Here is a 20,268-nt window from a genome sequence, read left to right on the forward strand (position 1 = left end):
ATCAGGAATTATTTTATATTTATAGCCAGGAATAGTTCCATTGTATCCTTTCCTCTTGAGGGGGGAAAAAATTCCTTTTTGTTGAAAAAGATGATCCTACCCCTTATAAAAATATAATATAATTAATTAAAAATAAATAAAAATGTAATATAGTGGTTTTTGTCACATCATTCTCAAAATTCTAAAACAAAGTTGAATTTTCTTCCTCCTCACCCAGGCCATCTCCATTGACTGTCAATTTTGATTTTAGGGAATTCTCAACGTCAATAAACATAGAGCACAAATAGAAGCTTTTGTTCGACTCCAAGGAGCCAGCAGTAAAGATTCAGGTTCAGTATATTTAGTTCCTTTTTACCCTTCTTTTCTTAAGTCTTCCACAATAAAGAAAGTAGGGTTGTTATTTTATCTCATTTCACTCTTTAGTCCTCATGATTGACTGTATAAAATAGAAATTGTGGTAGCTCTGCTTTCTTGTGGACCAGACTGACAAAGTTAGGAGATGATGGGTTTTTATGGTCCTTTCCCTTTGAAAAGAATCTTTTCAAGTCAGCTACCCCACTAATTGTGGAAAGACTGTTGTCTGTAGAATAGCTGATTCATCTGCAGGAGGCATGATCAGAGGACAGTTACATTTAAGAAGGATGGATTGCTTCATGTGTTTACAGGGATTCTGACAGACTTGCGATGATAAATGGGGATAATAATCTATATACCTAATGGGCTTATTGTAAGTGCCTTGAAGTTATAACAGACTGAGTTCAAATCCTATCTCTGGCATTTGCCAATTCTTTGTTCATGGAGAAACCATCTCATCTGTGTTTTATTTTCCTCATCTGTAAAGTGGGGAAAATAACAGCAACTACATTAGGTGGTTATTGACAGTAACAATGATATTTATTTGTGAAGCACTTTTCAAACCTTAAAGGGATGTGCTGTTACCTATTATTATTGTTGTTATCATTATTGTTATCACAGTAAAATAATAGTTCTGAAATTATTTGATGCCATATCAGATTGCACTAAGAAAGTATTCATTGATGGCTAATAATCTTCAAAACAACACAAGTTTGGGGGCAGCTAGGTGGCTCTGTGGATTGAGAGCCAGGCCTAGAGATCAGAAGGCCTGAGTTAAATGTGGCCTCAGATACCTCCTAGCTGTGTGACCCTGGGCAAGTCAGTTTATCCCCACTGCCTAGTCCTTACTGCTTTTTTGCCTTGAAACCAATACTTTGTATTGATTCTACAATGGAAAGTAAGAGTTTTAAAAACAACAAGAATACAAGTTTGTCTTCATCCTTGAAGTAGGAAGCTACTCAGTGTGGGACTATTGATGAGACTTAAGGTTTTGGTTTTTTTATGGCTAGTCTTTGAAATTTCTGGCCGACATTAAAGTGCTTTAGGACTTTCTGTATATCTCTGCCACTTTAAAAACAGATTTAATCAGTGACATCCTTGTTCACGGCATGAAAGCTCGAAATCGCTCGATCCATGGTGATGTGGTTGTAGTGGAACTACTCCCCAAAAATGAATGGAAAGGAAGGACGGCTGCATTATGTGAGAATGAAAATGATGACAAAACACCAGGGGAGTCTCCCAGTGAACCTATGCCCACAGGTAAGTGAGAGAAGGAAGAATAGGTGGTGAGCCTTTGAAGAGTTTCTGTTTTAAGATACATAAAATAAAATAACTTTTATTCTTGTAATTCTTCCTACGTCCAGTTTTCCTACTGATTCATTATCTTTCCCTACATACTTATTAACTCTGACATTGGTCGATAGGGAGCAAAAGAGAAGGGAAGGCAACTGTATGCCAAGTACATAATAAATACAGCAAAAAAAGATCAAAAAGGATATAGAGAGACAGAGACAGAGAGGTGTGTCTGGTTTGTGTGTATATATTTATAAGGGGATCTACATCTTATAAATCAAATGATAGGAAAGCATCTTTTCACTTCTGTAGATATACCTGATGATTTAGTGTAATAATTATTGGGGTGCTCTAATAAACAAGATGCTAACTCACCTCATTTCCTTTTATACCACTTTATAATTAATTTCAGCATACTTTAATTAATTTAAACTTGTCATTATGGTAGATGGTTCTCTCTTAAGTCCCTAGGCGTACGTCCCTCACCCAGTCAATATTGCTTCTTCTTCAAAGGCAGAGTGGTAGGAATCCTTCAGAAGAACTGGCGGGATTATGTGGTGACTTTTCCATCTAAAGAAGAGGTTCAGTCCCAGGGAAAAAATGCCCAGAAAATCCTAGTTACTCCTTGGGATTACAGAATTCCCAAAATCAGAATCAGTACTCAGCAGGCAGAAGCACTACAGGTAACGACTAAAATTTCATTTTATTTTACCTGAATTTGGTTGTGTTTTTTCAGTAACAGTAAATATAAGTATTTCCTTTAGCAGAGGAGGAAATAAATCATGGATGACCCCAAACTATATATGTAGTGTTATGGGATACTGTTTTTAAGAAGTTCTAAATATAAAAGGATCAACTATTGAGTAGTCTAAAGTTAATAAATGAAGAGCAGAAAGAAACTGCCCTAGAAAGAGCTGTGTAGGACAACCAAAGAGAACATATATTATCCAGCTGTCCAACTCAGAAACGATTGCTGTCTCTGTGTGTGAATATACATACAAAGATCTTTTTAGTGTTGTTGGCAAAGTCTGTGTATATACATATATACATACCTGTATATTGTTTCTTTTTCAAAGAATGTGTATATATGTGTATATGTATGTTTTGCCATAACACTAACAAGCTTTCTTTCAACAAATGATAGAGAAATATGTTTTGCATGCCCTGTAATGATGATTTGATAGTAATACTTCACAGAATCAACTCCCTAGAGAAGAATGTAGCAACAGACAAAGGCACCAATAAAGGGAGAATTAGAAATTATCCATCACTTGACTCTTAGATTTTAGGCCTCACCTACCTTAGCTCATAAAGTATTTCACTAAATGTGAGAATTCTTTGTTATCCACAATATCATGAAGCTTATATCACCAGGAGGTCTGGTCACTAGGTGATGCATTCTTTAGCCATTACAACCCACATATAGCTCCTTATGTTTCTGCAATCACTGATGCATAATAGCAAAAAGAGGAACAGATGCTACTAAATATCACAGTTTTTAGACCCTTTATTAATTTATCTTTCTAAAAATTAATTTATTAAATGTGAAATCCGTCGAATGGTGAGCAAGTTGACATTCTATTAAAGAGAAAGAACTATATCAAAATTGACATTCTCAATAAAAAATAAAACTGAAAGCCATAAGAAGTTGAAGCTAAGTGGTAGGTTTACAGTTGGAAAGACAAATGATGGGTTTGGCTGGGGGAGTTTATTGTTCACTTAAAGGCAACAAGAATCATCATTTCATAGCACAATTGTCCTCGTGATCAACAGCTATAGTCATGATCACAAAAAAAAAACCAACCATGAAGATTGTTTCATTTTCTATATCAAAATCTGTTGCAGAGAACAAAGAGGAAGGCATATTCCATGGAGATCATGATAAGATTCTCTGGTCTAAATCAACATGTACGCATTGAGTATGTGCTCTGACTTCATTTCAAAAGTGGACAAAGGGAAGGATAGTTATAGAACATATGGTTCAGGATTAAGAAGTAAAAGAAACCTAAGACTTGTAGACTACTAAGAGCTTCATATAATATATCATAAGTAATTTCTTAAAGGAAAACGCTAAAAGGTGCTGGAGGGGGTGAGCACCAAACCATACAAGAAATGAAATTGGTAATGTATTAATAAACAGAACACAACAATCAACTGTGTTTTGTGCAAATGATCAACTAGAGCAAAAGTCAAAAACAATTCCAAACTAAAAGAAAATCTAAAAATCAGAAAAATTATAGATAACTATAGTAGTTCCAACCTGATGCATCCATATGAGCTATTGAATCTAAAAAATAGGGAACAGATAAAAGAAAGGACATAAACTCCAATTATCAACTTTTCAAATTTTATGTTTTCATAGAAATTTGGAAAGTACCAAAAAATCCTCTCAGTTATGAGACCAAAAGAGAATTCAGTATTCAGAAGTACCTATTATGTGCAAGGCCCTGTGCTGAACTCTGGGAGACAAATATAAAAACAAAAAACTTCTGCTTCCAGAAATGTCATCAGCCAGCAAAACTTGATTTTGCCAAGAAAGACATAACAAGCAACAACATTACCATTAATTTAGAATATAAACACTTGAAAAATATTGTATTTATATATATATATATATATATATATATATATTATATTGAGAGGATAGTGTAAGGTATGAGCAATATCTATTACCTCACTAAACATGGAAAAATGATGGAAGAAAAATGAGTTTGTAAGAAGTTTGGCATGAGATTTATCTAAACCTTATCAACAAAGAAAAGGGGAGAAATGAGAATAAATTTTCCAGTACACCCTTTAGCAACTTATTTTCATTATTGATAGTCGAATCATCATGTCTAGACTCTAAAATAACTTATTTTCTTGAGTATTATGTTAGGAAATGGAAATGGTACTTTAGAAAAGCAGCCATATCACACCAATACACACAGAGTAAATCTGTTCTGCAGGGAATACAATTTTAAAAGCATTAAGGTATTGATTGTCATGATCTTATGAAAGAAAAGTTAGCAAATTATTACAGAAAATAATGGATGCTGTCATTACCAAAAAATCTTTGAGGATTTTATATACCCATTGCAGGTATCCCTGAAGAAAGTAGTCACACAGTTGGCTGAAAGTTATAGAGATCATAGTTTGCTCTGGTTTTTGATTGTTGATTATGAGAAAGCATGAAAAAATAGCTTTTGACTCAGTGAAGGTGAACATATCCTGAAAGGCACTCCTCCAACAAGATCAAATGAGATAATTGTGAAAAATTTAGCAGAATGAGTAAAACATAATAAGTGCTCTGAAATTGTTAACACTGATGATGATATCTAACATGAATATGTTAAAATAATGCAAGTTTCCTTGATAAATGCAACCACAAAGATAACTTGGTTCACTGTTCTTGTTTCAAGCAAGGCATAAAAAAGGAAGAAGTAAAAATGGAGAGTGAATTCCTATAGAAAATGTTTCCCTGAATTTTCTATTTGCAGACTATGTCCACTAATCACATTTGAATCTCAGAACATACAGGGCCTCCTTGATGTAATGCATAACTGTACAAAAGAAATCAGCCATATAGGAAAAAACCAAATGAATGAAAAATAACTGATGTTCTGATTGTGACCTAAGATCATAGCACTTAGACCTCAAAGGAAATTTAAAGATCATTGAATCTAACCTGATTCAATGGGATGGGCAGCCCACTGAATTAACTCTCTGTATATATTATACCTCCACTGCGGATGGACAGTGAGCTACATCCAGAATTGGATAGTAAAGAGAGCAGCCTAGAATGCATTAACAAAATTATACAGCTCTTTCAATGTTCCCAACCTATTCGCTGATGCAGAAACACCAATTCCCTTCTAGTGAGTAATAGGACACCACAATCTCTGAAGAGTCAAAATTGTGGGTGGCACAAAGGGCAATAATAATATAAGTGACAGATAGATTAATATGTGTTGTCAATAATAACTTGGGTACAAGAAGGATGTGAGGGAGCAGCTAGTCGTTCAGTAGATTGAGAACCAGTCCTAGAGACAGAAGGTCCTGGGTTCAAATCTGGGCCCAGACACATCCTAGCTGTGCAACCCTGGGCAAGTCACTTACCCTGAGTTGCCTAGCCCTTACTGCTTTTCTGCCTTAGAACCAATACACAGTATTGATTCCAAGATGGAAAGTAAGGTTGTTTTTTATTTTTGTTTTTAGTAAAAAATAAGGGATGTTGTCCTGGAACTGTGTGATTTTTTTAAAAAGTAAGTGGACAAGTCATGGTAAATATGAGAAATAGCAGGTAGAGAACATGAGTACTGCATTAATAGATGGATAGAAGTCCTTCTAGAGAAACTCTAGCTTATTGAATAAATCTTCTATGGAGGATTTTTTGGGAGAACATAGGCAAAGTACCACAGAATGAGAAGGCTGTGGATAGGTTATGATCTATCAGTTAGACACAATATCTACATCAAGAAATAAATCCTTAATCTCAGGCATTGAAGTACAGAAATAGAGATAGCTAAGTGACTCAAGGGATAGAGCACCAGGCCCGGAGCTGGGAGGTCCTTCCTTCAAATGTGTCCACAGATGCTTCCTTAGCTGTGTGACTCTGGGCAAGTCACTTAACCCCAATTACCTAGCCCTTGCTGCTCTCCTGTCTTGGAACTGATAGTATTGATTCTAAGACAAAAAGTAAGAGGGGGGGAGAAAACTACCAATCTCTATAGACTGGGGTGCTCCATATCTGTACTAGGACATGGTATTTCAACTGGCACTATCAGTACTGAAATTTAAGAATATAATGAAGAAACAAGCATTTGTCAACTACTACAGTGCTTTTTTCTTATCATTAAGGCAAAGAAAATAAACATAGGATGAACATTTTTATTTCAAAATAAAATTAGAATAAAATACTTGCACTAGTTGATACACTTTGCCCTTGGAGATGCCCAAGAGTGGAGAGGGCACTGGCTTTGCAGTTCAGAAAGTTGGTTGGAATCCTGCTTCTGATTTTTCCTACCTGTGTGGCAATTAGACCAGTCACTTAACCTTACTAAGCTTCAATTTCATCCTCTCTAAAATGAGGATCCTAATACATTACAACATTATTGGATTTTGTTAGATTGTTATGAGAATCACATGATGATATATGTAAAAATATATTTGATAGATTGATTATATAAAGTTATAGAATGCTATAAATGCATTTGTTATATTTGTGTATATATTATAATATACTATATATTTATATAAATGTTTATAAATTATATAATGACCTAACATAAAATGACATGCTATAAAATTGTATAATGAATATTAAAGATAAATATATGTAATAAAATGTATGTAAACCTCCAGGTGCTATGTCAATTACTTTTTATATTTATTCAAATTTGAATGCCTCTTCTTTCCTAATTTAACCTCTAATCATGGAACATCTCTACTTTTTCCTTTAACTTCAGGACTTCAGAGTAGTTGTGCGTATTGATTCTTGGGAGTCAACATCTGTATATCCAAATGGACATTTTGTACGAGTTTTAGGAAGAATAGGAGATCTTGAGGGGGAAATTGCAACGATCCTGGTGGAGAATAGTATTTCAGTTGCCCCTTTCTCAGAAGCTCAGGTTAGTGCCTATTGTTCTATGTTCTTTAACAGCTTCTAGGGTTTCTTTTAAATTTTGTCTTATTTTATGAAAGCAAAACTGTGGAAACAAAACTTTTTGGAGCCATGAAAGGAGAGAGCACACACTTCCCTTCGTTTGGTACATGTAGTAACTCATCCTGCTTCAGGTACGGAGTTTACCACTCCATAGTCTGTTCCCATGACAGGGATCAGTTTTGAAATTTTTCCACATAGCTTAAAAATGGCTTCCTTATAGGGCTTGCAGTGAAAGTAACCTTTTCCTTGTAATGTCTGGTTGCATTTCCAATTGGGCCATCCTCTATACAACCCTAGCTGGACAAAGAAAGGATAGCAAAATCAGACTTATGTAGACAAGATGGTTGCTCTAATATTATGACATTTCAGATTATTTTACATTATGAAATCACAGCATTAATATAAATATAGATCCTACTCAAATGCAATGAAGTGTGAGCCAGCTTGACAAGACTAGATTGCTTTTCATCTCTTGACAAAATTAGTCAGGATTTAACAGTCCAGACAGATGATAGCAGAGAGAAAATGGCTTATAGGTCTTGGACTAACTAAATGACATTGCTTTAAGTTGCTTTTAAAAATTTAGCCTATTACAGAGGCAGGTAGGTGGGTCAGTGGATCAAAAGCCAGCCCTGGAGATGAGATGTCCTGGGTTCAAATTTTGCTTCAGACATCTCCCTTAACAATAGTTGCCCAGCCCTTACCACTTTTTGCCTTAGACCCAATATTTAGTATCAATTCTAAAATGGAACATAAGGTTTAAAAAAAAAGATTAGCCTATCATAATGGAAGCATGTTGACTTTAACACTACTTGGACTAGATCTAAAATTCTACAGTTGAAAAAGTGTAGCAGCCTTTGGGAGCAGTAGGGAAGGAAGGAGAGCTCCAAATAACCATCTGTACGTTCACATTCTAGCTTGTGTTAAAGTAGCAGTTGGAGGAGAGTAGACGGCTAGAGGAGGTCACTGAGGAGGTACAGAATTGGAGTTATGGGTTATGGGATAGTTGGAGTGATACTGACTGTAATCAGGAGCAGATGGATGGTTCTTGAAGCCTGACACCCACCAGTTGCTGACTTAGTTCTCCTTGTACAGATGTGTGAAATGCCAGTCAACACCCCAGAGAATCCCTGGAAAGTGAATCCTGAGGAGGAACGGGAGCGCATTGATTTGAGAAAAACTCATCTTGTGTTCAGCATTGACCCAAAAGGCTGTGAAGATGTGGATGATGCTCTGTCAGTTAGAACTTTAAATAATGGCAACTTAGAACTTGGCGTCCATATCGCAGATGTAACTCACTTTGTGACAACAAATTCTTATTCTGATATTGAAGCTAGAACCAGGTAATACTATTATTAATATTAGGTGTGGCTCAGGAAATTAAATAACATTTTAGGTAAGCATTTTTATTGTTTACTATGTTCACTATGAACGTTGAATCTTTACAAAGAAAGATTATCCATGAGGGAAAGAGTATTGAGTGCCCCAGTTCCCCAGTTCTGAAAGTCTTTGGAGAAGGATGTTGGAAATCTGCTTTTCCCCTCTTCCTTTAGGAAAACAGGATCCTTGATAATCCTACCTTTTACTATGTATGGCTTTCCTCTTTACACCTTCTTTTACACTAAATTCAAATTTACTTAATAGTTCACAAATTTATATGGATAACAAATTACTGCATTCTAACTCTTCTTGATATTCAGAATTTTTATAAGATTCCTATCAATAAAGAAAGCAGTTTTCTAATTTCTTTATGCAAAGTGAAATATGTGGATATGGAAAGTACTTACTCATAAGATGATATGCTGTGGCATAACAGACAGTTCTCTTACAGGACATTCTACATTGCATGAAAAGCTGCTGGGCTTTGTGAATTATACTTGTATTTTGTTCATTTAACTCACTAAAGACCAGACTATTTTTTTCTTTTTAAACTCTTGCCTTCTGCCTTAGAATCAATACTATGTACTAGTTCTAAGGCAAAAGAGAGCTAAGGGCTAAATAATGGGAGTTAAGTGAGTTGCCCAGGGTCACACAGCTAGGAAGTATATGTGGATGAATTTGAACCCAGAACCTCCCATCTGCAGGCCTGACTCTTAATCCACTGAGCCACCTCTAGCTGCTCCTGATAGAACTATTTCTTAAAGTAATAAATGCTTTTGTATTTCTCTATTAACTATGGGGTGTGTGTGTGTGATTTGTTTGCAGGGCAACTACTTACTATTTAGCAGATCGTCGATATGATATGCTTCCCTCCATCCTGAGTGCTGATCTGTGTTCCCTTCTTGGAGGAGTTGATCGGTGAGATTTATTCAAACAACTAAGACTCTCCTTTTTCTTCTGCTTATCTCTCCATTGCTCTGTTTTTCATTTATATCTTATTATATCTTATGCCTCATCTTCCACTCCACTAGTCTCTGGTTGGCTTCACTTTTCTGTTCCAAACTCTTCCCCTCATAGCATCTCATTTCTGCTTCCAATACATGATTGCTTTTAATTCTTATTTTTTCTAATTAAGTCCAAGAATATGTACAGGTATCTATATGCATCTACATTTCTTTGGAGGACTCAATAAAGGTACCTTTTTTTTTAGCACAACAATCATAATTCTGTATCTTTTAAAAATGTACTAATGCTATCTTTCTTTGCTTACTGTTTGTTTCTGATTATTATTTCCTTAAAACTACTGGGCAATCACAAATACCATGGATTAGTATGATTCTGCATACTTAGTTTTGCTTTCCTTTACAATGGAATCAAGCTAAACAGGTTTATCTCAATCCAAAGTGGTTCTCATTGAGATGGAAAAATATAAGCTGGGATTTATAATTATTTACAACTCTACCTTCAGGATAAAAAGGAGGTAACTGAAGGTAACCAGCCATTTCTTTTTTTTTAAACCCTAACCTTTTGGCTTAGAATCAATACTATGTATTGTTTCCAAAGCAGAGGAGTGCTAAGGGCTAGGCAATGGGAGTTGTGACTTGCTCAGGATCGCACAGCTGGGAAGAGTCTGGGGTCGGATTTGAACACAGGATCTCTCATTTCCAGGCTGGCTGTCAATCCACTGAGCCACCCAGCTGCCCTAGGCATTTCTAATGTGTTAGACCTCATTGGAACTAAGTCTGACCTTGTTTTATTCATTTAAAAATTACATTTTTTAGTAGTAAAGTTGCACTAAAGACCATCCTACTCAGTGTTGCACTGTGACACATATGGATCCCTGAGTTCTTGAAGGCTGTGACGGTAGGACATAAGCTCCGTCCAGCAGGTCCTACCAAGTCAGCCCACAGGAATGGCTAGATAAAGAATTAGCCGAGCATAATGGAGGCATGTTGGGTTTTTTTTCACTGCTTATTCCAGCATTCTACAAAAAGGCTTGGTCTGATAGTCTACAAAAAATTTTATTTTTAGGGGAAGTTGGGAGAGAAGAATACTCATTAATCATCTAAACCTTCTGCTTCCAGCTTCAGTTTGAAAGTAGCCCTTGGTGATAGACTATATGCTATGAAAGCATAGAGATAATGGAATGAGAAACTAGACCAGAATCTATAGAAATGACAAATATTCTAGATTTTGAGAAGCAGCATTTATAATTAAAAGTAAGCTTTGATGCACTGAAAACTGCGATTTTTGTCTTTTCAGGTATGCTGTAAGTGTCATGTGGGAGTTAGACAAAAATTCCTTTGAAATTAAAAAAGTGTGGTACGGTCGAACCATCCTTCAGTCCGCATATAAGCTTTATTATGAGGCAGCCCAGGACCTATTAGATGGAAACGTCAGTGTTGTCGACGACATTCCCGAGTTCAGAGAAATGGATGAGAAAAGCCGACGAGCCAAACGGGACGAATTGGTGTGGGCGATCGGCAAGCTGACGGACATCGCCCGGCACGTGCGGGCTAAACGAGACAGCTGCGGAGCGCTGGAACTGGAAGGGGTTGAGGTGCGGGTGCAGCTCGACGACAAGAAGAACATCCACGACCTCATCCCCAAGCAACCCCTGGAGGTTCACGAGACTGTGGCGGAATGCATGATCCTGGCCAATCACTGGGTTGCCAAGAAGATCTGGGAGAACTTCCCTCACCAGGCCTTGCTGCGCCAGCACCCGCCTCCACACCAGGAGTTTTTTTCTGAGCTCCGGGAATGTGCTAAAGCAAAAGGCTTTTCCATGGATACCCGGTATTCCTCTCTCCTGTGGGGAGTTGGGGCTTGGGAGTGTGGGTCCCATTTTAATTTGTGCTCCTGTAATATACTAACTAGAGCGTTGGGCCAAGATTGAAGACTTACTGGCTCTCTTCCATTTATGGCAACGGGTGGTACCTTAAAGTAAAAACACATTTCCCAATTCTAATGTTCACCCATTTAATTCTGTAAGACAGCCATGAGGTGGATTTGGTGGGTTGAGACCCCAGGCCTACCTATGGGAGGTCCTGGGTTCAAATCTGGCCTCAGACACTTCTCAACTGTGTGACCCTGGGCAAGTCATTTAATCCCTATTGCCTGACCCTTATCGCTCTTCTGCCTTGATTCTAAGATGGAGGGTAGGTGATCAGTTTATCCTGGGAGAGGCATCTTGAAGTGCCCACCCACAGTCTTTCATCTTTGTTAAATTAAGTCTTATGCCGCAGGGTACAGAATGTTTGGGGAGGACAGACCCCTCTGGGGAGAGGTGACAGCCCTTTCTGGGCCTGCTCTCCTCCTTTGGTGGCCCCCTGCCCCCCGGCTCTCACCTGGAGCCCCAGGAAGCTGGGTGGCTACAACTGGTGAGCATCTGAGCCCCCAGGCCGAAGCAGGCTGAGGGTGACCCATGGACCTCAAGCTCTGAGCAGGTCTGCCCAGGCCATGAAGGAATGGCTGAGAACACTTTGTTTCCAGCAGTGGAAGTGGAAGCGGCTCCACAGAGTACTTAGATGTAGGATTCGGACCGCTGGATCCCAAGCCATCCCCAGACCTCCTGAATTTTGGCTTTCTGCTGGACTCAGATGATTCTAGAAGAGACAGTGAGGCCAGGAATGACTTTAGGCAACTCTGCCTCACTTAAGCCTAGTTTGTCCAAAGACATCACCTCGTGATGTCATATCAGTCCTCTTCAAGTACAATATCAACATATTATTTCTTCCCAAAGAGCTCCTTTAATATCTGAGTCAATTTCTCTATTTTAACCATCAAGAACAATTAGATTTTTCTATTTACTTTTAAAGCTCTTCCCAAAAAATGATGATAGCTAAGCAGATCAAAGCTGTCAGAAAGATAAGTAAAGGATTCACCTAAAGCTTTGATTGATTATTACTTTTGTTAATAATAATGATAATTATGTTATATTCATCACAGTGGTATTAATGATAACAAAAACGGACTAACATTTGGATCCTAAGAGTTTCTTTTTTATTTGGTAGGTCTAATAAAACTCTAGCTGATTCCCTTGATCATGCCAACGACCCAAGGGATCCCCTGGTGAACAGAATATTGCGTTCTATGGCTACCCAGGCTATGTCGAATGCTGTGTACTTCTCTACTGGATCTTGTGCAGAGGATGAGTTCCATCATTATGGTAGGAGACTGACATCTCCTCAGACTTACAGATATGTTTTTAAAACTATTTGGGTAATGTTCTTTTCTCATCATTTGAATTTTTTTTCCTTAAGGACTTGCATTAGATAAATATACTCATTTCACTTCTCCAATTAGAAGATATTCAGATATCGTTGTGCACCGATTATTAATGGCAGCAATTTCAAAAGATAATAAAACAGAGATTAAGGAAAATTTGTTCAGCAGCAAAGACCTGGAGGAATTATGCCGACATATTAATAACAGGAACAGAGTAAGAATATTTTAAATGCCCTACCCATTGTCCTACTTTTGTTAATAATAGCAGTAATTATGTTACGTTTCATCACAATTATATTAATGATAGCAAAAACAACATTTACACAGTGCTTTGAAATTTTCAAAGTTTACATATGTTATCTCATTTGATCATCACAGCACCTGTGACATTAGGAGCTATTATTACACCCATTTTACAGATGAGAACATTGAGGTTCAGAAAAGTGTAATGGCTTGCCCAGTCACACAGCTGGTGGGATTGAAAGCAGGTCTCCCTTATTCCAAGTCCAAGTCTCTTTCACTGCCCCATGCTTCCATTTCAGCTTTACTGTACAACAGAATTAACAGATACATGAGCTTTTACTTAATAGCATTATATTCCAGCAAAAAATTAACATCAGAATTCTTAATAACAATGAATATTTTTAAAAATTTTAGGTTCTATGAAATAATTTAATAGAAACATAAGTATTCTCTAGTGGGTATATTCAATAGCCTATGGCCATGTTGGCAAACCTATAGCACATCTGCTGGCCTGTGCCAGAGGGGGCTGCCCCCCTCCCCCTCTCCACACACCTGAGGAAATTTCTCCCATGCCCTGGCTCTCTGCCCAGCAGCCTAATGAAAGCGCTTCCTCCCTCCCCTGTGTAGGGTAAGGGGAGGGGGGGGCCCTCCGATGCCACATGAGGGTTATAGTTTGTGCATTCAGTCTCTAAAAGGTTCACCACCACTTGATGGAGACATAGGATGATTTTATTTTGAGGCATATTTTATAGTCGAGATAAAACCAACGTGTTTCCTGATATTTTCCCTTCTTGGTTTCATGAACTATAGGCCAAGCTGACTCACCAAAGATCACAATACAAGATTTTATTTGTATGTCAGTTTTAAACTATTTATTTTTTCATGGAAACCATGTTAAAAATGATTCATTAAGGGGGAAACTGGGTGGCTCAATGGATTGAGAGCTAGGCCCAGAGATTGGGAGGTCCTGGGTTCAAATCTAGCCTCAGACACTTCCTAGCTGTGTGACCCTGGGCAAGTCACTTAACCTCTATTGCCTAGCCCTTACTGCTTTTCTGCCTTGGAACCAATACACAGTAATGATTCCAAGACAAAAGTGTATGGGTTTAAAAAAAATGGTTCATTAAGGCCTCTGGTTGCCTGCAGAAGTCTGTTTACTCCAAAATTTAACTTAGCAATTGTACTAATATTTTCTTATGTGTGCATCTGTGAATATGTGATATATAAACATACATAATATATTATCTGTACTGTAAAAATTAAATTATAATCTCTAACAATAAAAATATCATATTTTACGGAGGTTTATTAAATGATCATTAGAAATCAAGGAATAAAGAAGATACAAAATAAAGACCACATGCCCATGACTGATCAGCCAGTTCAAATACCCGCCTTACCAACACCAAGCTTGGGACAGGAAGTAAAGAGCTGGGACCTTCCTCGTCCCAGCCTAATATCCCCTATCTACAGGAAGTATGTAATGACAGGAAATCAGTGGGCTCCTGGGAAATATAGTTCTTTTTTAGGGTAACAGATTTTCAATTATACAGTAGGTATGTGTGAATGTTGTCTCTGTATACATATATAAAAGGATACACATGCTGGTTATACTATTTGTGTATGTGTGTGTATAAAACCACTAAGATTTTTTTAGACATCCTAATGTATATATGCATGTATACACACATCAATTACAATATAAATTAAGTGAGTCTCTTTGGGGTCACATAAAAGTAGGGAGTGGATTGACTCCTGAGCTTGGAGTTAGGGAGTTATTTCTAACCTAAGACGTAATGACCTTACAGATCATTTAACCTCTGCCTGCCTCAATTTCCACAATTGTAAAATGGGGATAATAATACCTACCTCTCAGGGTTGTTGTGAGAATAAAATAAGCTACTACTTATAAAACAGTTTGTATTAATAACCACTGAAGTATAAACACTACAAACTTATTTAAAAAACCAACATTTGAAAAGTTAATTATTCAAAATTTTTAAATATTGATATGTTTCTTATTAAAATTCAACCTAACCATCATCATGCTTATCCATTGCTCTGAACTTGTAAAAGAATTTCCTCAGTTGCTATGCAGTGACTGGAAAGATTGTACATGTGATCCTAGCTTTAGGTCATCCAAAGGAACAAGGTTTTGATGCCTGCCAGGTAACTTCAATGTGACCTCACAAGAAAAAGTCTAATGGAGCTGGATGGATCAGGTGCCTGATCCCCAGTGAAAGAAAGGGTGCCACAACTTGTTAAAGTGAAAATCAAACATTTATTATTCAAAATACACAAAACTAAGAATTAAGTGGGGTCTAGTAGACCCCACTTTGTCATTAGAAGATCTGAGTTCAAATACCACCTTCACATTTATCACTTAGTACTTATTATCTTTGTGACCTTAGTCAGGTTACTTAACTACTCTAGACCTATTACCTGTGAGGGAGCTAGACTAGATGACTTTTTTTAGGAGAAAATTTTTATATATTTTTCCCAATTGCATGTAATTAATAATTTTTAACATTTTCTTGAATTCCAAATTCTCTCCTTCCCTTCTCTCATGACTCCTTGAGAAGGCAAGCAGTTTTATGGAGATTTTACATGTGGTCATACAAAACATATTTCCATATTAGCCATGTTGCATAAGATAACAGAGACCAAAAAAAAAAAACAAAAGCAAGACAAAAAATAATAAAACTGGAATCAAAATTGCTTACCATCTCAGGGAAAGAGGTGGGAAGGAAGGAAGGGAAAGAATCTGAAACTCAAGATTTTGGAAAACAAATGTTAAAAATTGTTAGTACATATAATTGAAAAAATACAAATATATATAAAGAAAAATAAGGTTTAAAAAGTATGAATGTTGGGAGCAGTTTGGTGGCTTAGTGATCAAGAGCTAGGCCCAGAGATGGAAGGTTCTGAGTTCACATCTGACCTCAGATACTTCTAACTGTATGACCCTGGGCAAGTCACTTAATGCCCCATTGCCTAGCCCTTACTGTTCTTCTGACTTGGAATCAAAACTTAGTATTGATTCAAAGGTGGAAAGTAAGAATTTTTTTTTAAAGTAAGAATATAGATCAAAGCATACTTTTAATTTTACTATTTCTTAGTTTTTTTATTTGGGATTAGATGACTTCTAAAGTTTCATCTAACCTCACTGGGATTGGAACTAAAAAATCTTGACTAAACATAATATTCTGTCCCATTTAGATGGACTTCCTGTCTTTTAGTGCCCTAGATAATAACTGTGCCTGCAGTTGTGTGGGTAGAATATGCCTCTAATTCCAACAGCAAGCAGGATTATAGATGGAAAGACGGAGGGACTCTTTCCTGCCTAACCAAAACAGGATGATGAAGGTTTCAGACTGATCTTTATAGAGCCGGGCTGGGCTGATAAGTTAGATCTGCTGATTGCTCTGACACCCCAAATCATCTGAGGGATCCCCAAGGTCTGAGGCAGAGAAATGGGAAAGAAGTACTGGCCAGAGGACATGAAGTTATTAATAAAATCCAATGATATCTTGGAAAAGGAAGAGGAAAGATAGTTAACTCTCCGCAGAAATCCCCTCACTCCTAGTACAAAACCTAGCTAGAAAGGTAAGTTGGAACAAATCTGGCCTAAGACACTTCCTAGCTAGCTGTGTGAGCCTGAGCAAGTCACTTAACCTCTGTTGCCACTCTTCTGCCTTGGAACAGATATTTAGGATCAATTCTAAGAGAGAAGGGAAGTATTTTTAAAAAGAAAGAGCAAAGTTTTATGTAGCAACAGAGTGTTGTCTGAAGAATGATTTGTATGTGGCCAACCTCTAGAGAAAGAACAGATATATATATAATAGAAACATAGTTTTACATCTATGTGTATCTTTTGTTAAATAATGCTTTCTCTGGTACAGGGAAGGGAGAGAGGGTGGGCGATACCTAGAAATTTCAATGTAACAAATTAATTTTTAAAAGAATCACATGAAAATATACTTTGTAATCATAATGAACTATTGTCTGTTCTTATTGTAAACTACTTGTTAAAGTGATCCATGTTAGAAAATAAGCGTTTTCCATTAGACTAACTTGCATCATCATGATAACTGAATTAGTTTAATTAGGCCTTGTTTACTGTTATTTAATGCATTTTCTAGTTCATTACTAAGAAGAATGTAGATTAGTTTGTGAAACGCCTTTTCATCTTTCAGTGGTTCTGCTTCGATTTTATAAATTTGCTTTTGGGATTGTCCTTATTCTCATAGGCGGCCCAGCATGCCCAAAAACAGTCTACCGAACTCTTCCAGTGTATGTATTTCAAAGACAAAGACCCTGAAATTGAGGAACGTTGTATAGCAGATGGTGTCATTTATTCGATTAGAACAAATGGCGTGCTTGTATTTATACCAAGGTAAGTTTCAGCTACCAAAATAATGAATACACAATTGTATTTAAGATGAACTAAATTTTAGAGGATCTGTGTTCAGTGCTCCAAAATGTATTTCAGGCTTTGGCTACATCTGATTTGTTCACAAAGCAGAATATTAGATGAAGGAGGGAAAGGGAGGGATGGTGGCAGTGTTAATCATCTTCTATTGGGAAAAATCCCTCTAAATGATTAATAATCATAGTTCATATTTATAATAAACTACATGTGAAAAAGCTCTTCCTTTAGCATTTTATTGCTTATGAACTCTTTATATACATTATCTCTCATTTGATCCTTGCAACATAGAGATGGTATGAGAGAAAAAAAAAGAATTGTATGAGAGTAAGTGACCTGATTTCTGCTATCTGTATGATCTGGGGTGAGTCACTTAATTTTTCTGGGCCTTGGTTTCCTAATTTATGAAATGGAGATTACAGTTAGATAATCTCTTATAGCCCCTTCCAGCTCATAGTGCAAATGTCATTATAACTATTCTAGAGAAGGAAAATAGATTGGTTTGCCCAAAGTCCAGGAGTGTGCTGGAGCCAGCTCCTAGCAGAACCAGTAATTAAATTTTCAGGGTGAGCATTGACACCTCAGAAATTAGCAGATACCACAAATCAGAGCTTGACTTGTTATTTTGTAATTGTCGAAAATTAAGAGGGGTGAGGCAGAAGGACAAAATTAATGTAGATTAAACTTTAAAATGTGGTATATTTACATTTTTTTCCTGGAGAGCCAGTTAAACATTTACCTGCCCACCTCTGCCAAAGATCACACATGAAGTGGCAAACCAGGATTCAAATCCACTTTTACTAGATTTGTCAGAATTCCTTATCCTATTTCATGGCTCTATACAAAGGTATTCTTTTAAAATAAAACATTTTAGAGCCAGAATATTCATATTAAGGTGAATTCTAATACAAAAATAAAGATGTGATAGATCAGAGAAAACATGAATGTGTGGTTTTCTGTCATTAGGTAGCTCACTTAGGTACAGTTCAGTAGCCCCCATTTCAATTTGAGTTGAATATCATTTTAGATAAGCTACCTGATCTGAAAGCTTGCATACTGGATTTGTTTTCCATCCGTAATCCAGGTTTGGGATTAAAGGTGCTGCCTACCTGAAGAATAAAGACAGCCTAGTGATCTCATGCCGTCAAGATGGATGTTCTGAATGGAAACCAGGATCACTTCAACGATTTCAAAACAAAATCACTTCTACCACAGTAGGGGGAGAATCCATTACATTTAGCTTGTTTGATCATGTGACAGTAAGTCTAGCCCCCTACCAGGTTTTGTTTAATGGAAAGAACCCAGAAGGCAATAATATAACACGGCTTTTCTTCTTTTTGATAGGTAAGGATATCTGTGCAGGCCTCCCGTTGCCATGCTGACACAATCAGGCTTGAAATCATCCGCAACAAACCATACAAGATATCAGAAACGGAACTTTCTCAACAGAATTCCCTTTTAATGAAAAATGAATTAGTGAAAGAAGTAACCAGGTCTGTTGAAGAAGCTCAGCTTGCCCAAGAAGAAGCCAAAGTCAGAATCATTCAGGAAGACTATCAGGAATATTGCCAGACAAAAGGGACTAGCTTGTACACACTTCTAGAGGAAATAAGGGACTTAGCTCTTTTGGACCTGTCAACCAATTATGGAATATAAAATACACTTCTTTGTTATTCCATCTAAGGAGTTTTGCCTCACAAATTGTTTTTATGTTTTTCTTGGAATGTATCATTGTTTTACATAGTAGCATACCACCATATTATTGGCTGTTCTAGTTAGGATTAGGTAAATGTAGTTTTGTTCTTGGACCAGTTTCATTGATAAGAGAGAACTCCCTACAAGAGGCCTTTCCAATGATTTATAGAGTAACCTAGGAAAGTGACAGCTTAAATTGGGGGGCACGGGGGACTAACTTTAAAGCCTATGGATCCTTTTTTTTTTTTCCAGAATATAACATTTTTAAATAAAAATACTTGGGGGACCACAAAGAAAATAAATTATGAGAGTAATTATCTTATCTATTCACATATCTATATCAGTATTTTTAAACAAGTTCACAGACCCCAGACTTGAATGATTTGCTTTAGGTCTACAGCCATTATGAGTTAGTTAGGAAAAGCATCCAGGTCTTCCTGACTCAAACTTTTTTAAACTGTACCACCAGCTACCTCTTAAACATAAATTTGCATATACAAGTTATTTTTATTAGTCATCTGAATTTGCATTGAGTACAAATGGGTCTTTGTATAGGAGAAACATACAAAATGATAGTTCTAAAAGCCAGGTTATCAAACCTACCTTTTAGACCCTATTAGTGTCAATTTCCTTTGTCCTGCCTCATGGCCCTTTTCTCTCTCATAATTTTTATAATTTTTCTCAAGATTTTCTTAGGAGCAGAAAGAACAAAACCTTTTTTTAGAACATATAGTGCATCATATAAGTATCAAGTATATCATGAGCTGGTTGCCACATTTGTCCTTTCAACAGATACTAAATTCAAAACATTCTAGGAGGCACAAAAAACATTAGATACAATCCTTGCTCTTGTGGATTTATAGTAGACAGATATTCACTCTTAATGGGGGCCAGGGGGGCAGGGTGTGTATAGTTTGTACCAACTTCTCACTTATTCTTAGCAATAGGCTGCCCTGTGCCATTGTCCCTTTTCCTATAACAGAACACACATCAGGATGGAACA

At 36.9% G+C, this 20,268-nt stretch overlaps 1 protein-coding gene across 1 annotated transcript in view; it reads left to right on the forward strand.

Moving 5' to 3' along the window:
• DIS3L (DIS3 like exosome 3'-5' exoribonuclease) overlaps nt 1-19,256 on the forward strand; it is a 36,599-nt gene extending 17,343 nt beyond the window's left edge. Inside the window, exons 6-17 of the mRNA XM_001375958.4 lie at nt 251-329; nt 1,435-1,614; nt 2,161-2,330; nt 7,095-7,256; nt 8,387-8,634; nt 9,497-9,589; nt 10,934-11,467; nt 12,685-12,839; nt 12,934-13,112; nt 17,392-17,537; nt 18,655-18,829; nt 18,915-19,256. Of these exons, the coding sequence (XP_001375995.1) occupies nt 251-329; nt 1,435-1,614; nt 2,161-2,330; nt 7,095-7,256; nt 8,387-8,634; nt 9,497-9,589; nt 10,934-11,467; nt 12,685-12,839; nt 12,934-13,112; nt 17,392-17,537; nt 18,655-18,829; nt 18,915-19,226 (2,433 nt within the window). The 3' untranslated portion in view covers nt 19,227-19,256. The remainder of the gene's footprint in view (nt 1-250; nt 330-1,434; nt 1,615-2,160; nt 2,331-7,094; nt 7,257-8,386; nt 8,635-9,496; nt 9,590-10,933; nt 11,468-12,684; nt 12,840-12,933; nt 13,113-17,391; nt 17,538-18,654; nt 18,830-18,914) is intronic.
• Nucleotides 19,257-20,268: the final 1,012 nt, after the last annotated feature.

Source organism: Monodelphis domestica, chromosome 1 (assembly GCF_027887165.1).
Source record: "Monodelphis domestica isolate mMonDom1 chromosome 1, mMonDom1.pri, whole genome shotgun sequence".
Lineage (NCBI taxonomy): Eukaryota > Metazoa > Chordata > Mammalia > Didelphimorphia > Didelphidae > Monodelphis > Monodelphis domestica.